This window comes from Atta cephalotes (genome assembly GCF_000143395.1).
Source record: "Atta cephalotes unplaced genomic scaffold scaffold00087, whole genome shotgun sequence".
NCBI classification, from domain to species: Eukaryota; Metazoa; Arthropoda; class Insecta; order Hymenoptera; family Formicidae; genus Atta; species Atta cephalotes.
Genome location: NW_012130151.1, coordinates 353,023 through 361,130, shown reverse-complemented (window position 1 = coordinate 361,130; position 8,108 = coordinate 353,023). Strand labels below are relative to the sequence as shown.

Here is an 8,108-nt window from a genome sequence, read left to right as displayed (position 1 = left end):
ACACACACACACACACACACACACACACACACACACACACACACACACACACACACACACACACACACACACACACACACACACACACACACACACACACACACACACACACACACACACACACACACACACACACACACACACACACACACACACACACACACACACACACACACACACACACACACACACACACACACACACACAGAAACCCATTTTTAAATATCTTAAACATATCTTGAAAAATGCGTATGTAAAAAATGTTTCAAATGAAAATAAAACTATTTCGAGAGAACGAACGATTGATTCACGTTGTTTTTTATAGATGGGTAAATAAAAAAAATATGAAGATCCTCCACTTTTAAAATGATTTCTCTACAAAATATTTTTTAATTATTTTGTTCATGAAAGTATTAATTTACGGTTATTAAAAAGTAGTATATGAAACATTTAATATTTTATGTCATGTAATGCCAGAATATGATATAAAATATCTTATAAACTAATAGTTTTTTTGATATTTACATTTTAATATTTTTACATACAGAATAATTAGAGAGATTGTATTATTAAAAAATTATATAATTCTATTTAGAAAAGTAGAGTAATTTTCATATCTTTTTAATGCTTTTATGAAAAAACACAAACGTTACTAAAATAAATACCTCTCACGAAAACGTTTCATTTTCATCTGAAATATATTTTCGCATCGTACATGTTTTTCAAAATATTTACTAATTATTAATCTGTCATATATAAATGTTACAAGAATAATTATTTAATAGAGTAAAAGCATCGGAGATGCTGCCTATGCTTCCCTCTGGTACGAATTAGATTCTAGAACTAATCGAACTATGTTATTTTTGATAATGAGATCGCAAAATCAGTTAACAATTACAGTTGGAAAGATAATGAATTTGTCTTTGGAACGATTTACTAGTGTAAGTCTATTTCATATTTATACGTATAGATTTTGCATAAATAATTATTTTGTCCATAATTATCTATAAATATAAAGTGAGCTTACTCTTTTTAAAATAAAATAAAATAAAATAATATTATCAATTACAATAATAAATGATTTTATTAAGACTATAATGAAATTAAATACTAATAATAAGTAAGCATATTCAATCTTATAACGGTCAAAGCTAGATCTTTCAATGCCTAAATAATTCAAAGTGAATTATTTATTATATATTATTATATATTATTATATATTATATATGTACATATATATGTATTATATTTTGTATTATATTAGATATTCAAACTGCGAGTGGAATTTTTTCTGGACTTACAAACGCAATTAAACGTAAGACCTCGATAGTCTAATGGCTTAGGACGCTCGTATGGAAAACAAGAGATTCGGGTTCAAATTTCGGCCAAGATAATATTTTTCGCAATGAATTTTTGTAAAGTTTTTCAGCACATTAATATCCTCCTAATATAATACCTCCTAATATGATGAGATTGAACATCAAAACTTGCTTGTCAATTTAATTTGTGATATTATTCCAGTAGTTTAATTGCGTTTGTGTTTGGAAAAAATTCGACGCCCAGGTTAAATAATTATTAATTATGATATAGATGCATGTACATTAGACTGCCAAAAAAAATTTTTTTTTTTAATCGAGCACTTAGCTCAAAAGCTTCCATTTTATGCCAAAAGAACACCCTTAAATTTTTATCAAATATTATTAACAATTTGGAGATCGCTTAGTGAATGATTTTTTAATCAAAGTTTCGATTTTCCTTAATACATGTTTAATTTGATACAAAAATGGCTTAAACCAGATTTTAAAAGGATATTGTATATTTTTTTGATTGTTGAACACGATGCAATAATTCATTTAACTCTTCAATATATGCTTTAAGAAATACAGCCCAATTAAAAGATTACCAATGAAAAGATTACCAAATTTCGAATTCAAGGTTGATTTTAATAAGGTTCCAAGTGTTTAAATAGATTGCTCCTCTCAAATTGTAGGTCTGTTTACCCAGAACAAGATCAGTTGGAATATTTTACAGGATCTTTAAAAATTGTATTTAATTGAATTATAAAATGTTTTTATGGCTAGGAAAATTTTTTACAAATCCTAAAGTATCGCTTTGTGGTTTTGGCATCCTCCAAATCAAACTTGGCAATAAAAAAGCTCTTTATTATAAAATTAAATGAGTACTTAACACAAAAAAATATGATTTAATCAATTGAAATAAGCTACATATAGTACATATTATATAGTTTCAATTAATTAAATCATATTTTTTTGTCTTATGTACAGAAATATGAATTCCTGATTCACATATATTTTTATTCTTGAATGCTATTTACTTTCATTTAAGTATAAAATCCTCTTCAATTATAAATGTTCATTGTACACAAAATTAATAGATTTATACAAAGTATGTTTTATTCTTAAAATTATTCTTTCTAAAATCATTATATGGTTCTAACAAACTCAATCGCATTATTTACAAACTATTTATTCTTGGATTAAGAATTATAAATTTGAAAATTCGTCGGCAACAGTGTATACAAGAGCCCTTTAGTATATCAAGATGTCAAAAGTGGGATATAGTGAATTGATAGTGATTTTGTAAGTGAATTATTGCATTATTCGTGAAATATTCCACTAAATGTGGTTCAATCTTTAAGGGCGGATGAAATATTCAGCTCGTCCTAATGTTTCTGTCAGTTATATTGCAAATGGGGATGCGCGAACAGCCGGCTTTATCATTGAGACATAACGAAGAGGCGTCTATACACGCGGGCATTTTCCGCGGCGGATTCGCGGATCTGCTACCCAAAGTTAAATGGGTGAGATGAGCAATGAATCCGTCATGGCGGATTCGCCTGTATATGCAGCCAATGTTCTCTACCATTGTGACGAGGTTGACCGTCTGTTTGCATCCTTGCAATATGGCTAACGGAGATTGATAGAATCTCAGCATTTCACTTACCTTTGAGTTACATTAATAGAGAGTATAATTCAAGTTTGAGAGTATAATTCAGTTTTTCCTTGGGAGCTTGTGCACATTGGCATGCTCTATAAATGTGGTACTTCATTTACAAAGTTATCGTCACTGCAGCAATGGTTTCTGTCTTGATGTTCCTAAAAGCATACTTTGAAATAAGTTGACAAAAGATATAATAAAAGAAAAAATAATGCAATATAATATAAGCATATTTAATATTGAACAAGTGCAATTTTATTCTTTTATTGAAATAAAATTTATTTTGGGCTAAGAATAAAATTTATTTTACTTTACGTTATATAATTTATTGTTAATCGGAAATTGTTAATTCTTAATTTTAAAGCATTTATGCATTTCTTAAAGAATTCATTTTTTTGTGTGTACATTTCCAGTTAAAATTTTAACTGTAAAGTTAATTGTCTAACAAATTTATGGTACATTATAAAGAAATTAGAGAATTATGTGTTTATCAGATCTGTATTATGTGTATTATGTGTATTAATCAACATATACTTATTCATAATGATTTATAATAGCCAGTTCTCTAAACATTTTAATTAACAACAATTAAAATAAAATTTAATTTTTTATAATAAAATTTAAACATAAAATATAACTTTAATCACATTAAAGTGTCACATAAAATCACATAAAAAACGTCAATAGAATCAAATTTTATTTAAGCGTTGAAATTTAATTGTTCACTTTAATAATTGGTCTAATTTATTATATAAAATATTTCGAATAAAATATTTTTTATAATCAAGAAACTGTAAATAAAATAGTAATGCGAAAATTAAAGTTAAGAACTTATGACTTATATTTATGACTTATTTTTAAAAAATATCTGATTCTTATTATTTTATTTACGTAGACCAAAAGCAACATTCAAAATAATTTTATTTTTAATACGAAAATGGAAATAGCGTACATATTTAGCAGTCGGGATTAGTATTTAACATAATAACATCTCCGTTTGTGTCCGCGCCGTTTTACAAAAACATATAGACATATCCGCGTTTCAATTATTAAAATGTTTGCATATTACATTTTGCCTTTTGCTCTATTTTTGTCCTATATTTTTTTATACTCGTTATTTATTAATAAGAAATAATATTTATTATAACATTTATTATAATATTTACATTGTTTTAAATTATTAAAATAATATTAGAATAAGTCAAATGCTAAACAAATCAATTTTTACATTAATATTTAATTTAAATATTTAATTTTTACGTACATTGATATTTTATAATAATCGAATAATGTTATTACAGATTATAAAAACTTCAGGGTCCTATATATCCGTCCTACTTGCGATGTATTGAAGCTATATTATATTTACATTCAATTTCTAACTAGCGTTAGCAGTTATTGTTAATAGGTATTGTTTAATTATTAGAAAATTTGCACATAGATTAATATTAACAAAATCCGTTGAAGTATTACTTACCATTTTCTTTTATTTGTTACACTTGCACGCGTATATGTTTATGTTATGTATTAATAGAAGAATTAAGAATATATAAATTCAGACTGTCAAGTATAGATCGATAATTCAAGATACGCAATGTTTATTAAATGAAATTGAACAATATACAATCCTGTACTGCTTTTCTCTTTCTCATACATAACATTGTTCTTTATGATTTCCGATAATTTTTTTTTTTATTTTCGAGTGGTATTTTATTTTAATATTGTATACTTGCAGTACGTACGACGTTTTGCATTTAAATCTCACAATTTGTTGTTCTCATCTTATCCTATCATGAAACAAAGAAAGAAGAAAAGAAAAGGGATAAATGAGGTTAAAAATACCTTAACTTTCTGTTTCTTTATACAACTTTGTAATCGTAGATCTACAATTATAACTGAATAAATAAAGATTTCTATAAATAAAAGAATAATTATTAGTTTTATCTAACCTTGTTTTCTTAAAAATTTGCAAATCTCTCCATTCTTCAATGCAACAAAGTCATTAAAAATATGCAATGTTTATTATGAAAAGTATGTACATTCTGTGATCATGACTTATGTACCACACTATATAAGGATGCATTGGAGAAATGAAAAGTTATCTCAATTCGAATATACTACAAATATACTACAATAGTTACATTTATGTGTTCTACTTTCCTTTAATAGTATAAAATTATAATACATTTTTCTTACATACGTAAGAAAAAAATTAATAATAAATAGTATTAAAGCAATTACTATTTATTATGATATTATAAATAATATTTCATTTATTTTAATTATAATTAAATCAATTTTTCTTTTACGCTCAAAATAATGATAATAATAATTATCATATAACTAGTTCACCTTTGTATAAACAGATATTTGCTTACATTTTTGTAACGCTGACACAATGTTATAATATCAAAACAATCAAAACAATTTATCAAAGATTGACATAAGCTTTTTGCATTTTATGATACTGTTTATAGCTTATAAGTACTATGCTTTGTCAAGAACGCCGTTATTACTGAAATAGAAAATTTCACTCAGCATTTTGTTCTCCATCTCCTGCTTCTGATTTACTTATTCACGATCATTGCACGCAACTTGTATCTGACGTGCACCAGAACTTCTTCCAAAATTATGCGATTTACATATTTCAGAAGAATGAATTGTAAATGCGTACACACTAGCTGCACTTACATAATGCGCGAGGAAGAATATCTTTCAATATAGAGGAAATAAATTCTCAGAAAAGAAAAGCTTTCGCTTTCTCCATCCTCTTTCTCGAAAAACTCTCTCTTATTCACGGATATACAAAACTTTTCTTACGGTCACTGAGCATAGTTTAACATCCTGTGAACACTCCGCGTGTTGCTATCTGTAGTTGCTTGAATTTTTAAAGAAAATAATGTATTATGAGCTACACTGCCGTTTCATCCAAGAATTCGAAAGGAAAATCGTCGGTCATCCAGAAATTTATTTTTTTTTATCGACAATAACATATAATGCAATCTGTACACATTACGATCAAAATATTTAATAAATAGTTCATAAGAGAATGCACTCTCGTTCTCTTTCAAGCTCTTAGTATGTACAAAGACACTGCATCATAAACATACGATCGATGAAGTGTTCTCTGTAATACTGTGTCTTTTTAAAATTCTTTTTCGGATTTGATACATATTAACAGTGCAAAATAATAAGAAAGCAATAACAATAGAAATATGAAAGCAAAGAATACTGTTAGCCCTGCAGCAACCGAAATTTTGTTTCGTATCTTTGGCATTTGGCCAAACACATCGTTCATTTTGTTACGTAGACTATTCTGGATTATTTCGATCGTATTCGAGCAAATTGGTCAATATCGATACATTGTAAAATATTTTCATTTGATGGAACTTTTCGAGATAATAATAATTTTAAGTTTAGCAGTGGCGATGACGAGATTTTTTATTGTACTCATCCTTTTTTGGTGTAAACAGCGGTGAGATACGCAGTGGTGAGACACATAGTATAAGTATTATCAGTGAAAAATTTCTTTTAAACATTATTTAATTTATCAAAATTAAATTAATTAAATAAATTTAGCATTACGTTTTATTTCAACAATTGCCACTTTAGATGGTAAAGTGAGTTATTCGGCAATTGCAAACATTAACAAAATTAAAAACAATTGCTGTATTAAATAAATTATTATATGCAAAAATAAAAGATAAATGGACACACATCTCGAAAGTTATTGCATAACAATAAATTTTTCATTGATGATTTGCATAATATTTCATTGTAATTGTTATCATGATTATAACCAACAAAATTTTTGTAGAACATTCAGTAAGATATTAACAATGATGGCGATTGATTGGGAAAAGTGTTCCAGCACAAAATTCAGTATATTCGCAACATACAATGCTAAACTGTCGGAGCGCTTCGTTAACATGACGGTGATTCTTTATTCGATAGCTGCAATTCTTACTAGCACCAAGATCTTTGTAAAACACATGGATAGCGGCAATGTTTCCAACATTTCCACACGATTGCTCATTGTAGAGATGGATCTGCCATTTGACATTAATCAAAGATTCGTATATGAATCTGTCATAATTATCCAATTTTTTCATTTATTGCTGTGTTCCAACATTATGGGTGTATTTAATGCTTTACTCATAAATCTGGTAAGTTCTATTATATAAGTAGATATTGTTTCTATGTATTATTTTTATTATTCATAATATTAATTTCTCGATATTTTAATAATCTTAATATATTAATAATCAATTAATATCAATTTATTGAAATGTTTGGTTATTGTCTATATATAAAAAGTAATATTAGGTATAGTAAAAAGAAATCCATTATTTTTCCATTTAATTTCAAGCAAAAATAATGGATTTTTTTTTACTACACCTAATATATAGACCATTCTGTCATATGCGGCTTCTTGAATTTTAAAATATTTTGTACGGCATTAATTAAATTTATGCATTAAAATATTTTTTCACAACATCCATTAGCACAGTTCATAAAAAAATGTATATATTTTAGATATTGCATATAGGCGGTCAAATCGATATTCTGCGTAAGAGTTTGATGAAAATTGTTCCGAAGAAAGACAAGGACAGCTCGAGTCATTTCATGGTAAAAGAAATAATAAAAAAACATCAGAAAATCATTATCTTCTCGGAGCATATCGAGCATCTGTATTCATATATCGCGATGGTGCTCTTCGTATCGGATATTCTGATTATCTGCTGCTTAGGTTCTACAATTGTCGCAGTAAGTATTATAATTTTGTTTAAATCTACAATGAAGAGCAATATGCATTATAGGAACTGCTGAATTTGTAGAATAAAGGAGAATTATTTTGTGCTTTTAATTATTCAGCATTTTATCTTTCCATTGTTCTTATAATATTCCTTAATATTCCAGTCAATCGGTCGATCCGATGTTTTGAAAAATATAATTAGAGTCCTCTTATTTTATTTCGTCATGAATATGGAAGCATTCATATTTTGCTTTGCTGGGGAATATTTGAGCGCTAAGGTTAGACATCAGAACGATTATATTAATTACGATATTATAATATTATTACATAATTGTTTATATATATATACACACATACGCATACACACATATATATATATATATATATATAGAAT

General features: G+C 26.9%; 2 protein-coding genes across 2 annotated transcripts in view; both read left to right on the top strand.

The window, feature by feature from the left end:
* LOC105624740 (odorant receptor 22c-like) overlaps positions 1-4,310 on the top strand; it is a 5,531-nt gene extending 1,221 nt beyond the window's left edge. Inside the window, exons 4-5 of the mRNA XM_012206094.1 lie at positions 786-941; positions 4,260-4,310. Coding sequence (XP_012061484.1) covers positions 786-941; positions 4,260-4,310 — 207 coding nt within the window. The remainder of the gene's footprint in view (positions 1-785; positions 942-4,259) is intronic.
* Positions 4,311-6,797: 2,487 nt separating this feature from the next.
* Positions 6,798-8,108, top strand: part of LOC105624739 — a 4,198-nt gene continuing 2,887 nt past the window's right edge. Inside the window, exons 1-3 of the mRNA XM_012206093.1 lie at positions 6,798-7,124; positions 7,495-7,725; positions 7,879-7,992. Of these exons, the coding sequence (XP_012061483.1) occupies positions 6,798-7,124; positions 7,495-7,725; positions 7,879-7,992 (672 nt within the window). The remainder of the gene's footprint in view (positions 7,125-7,494; positions 7,726-7,878; positions 7,993-8,108) is intronic.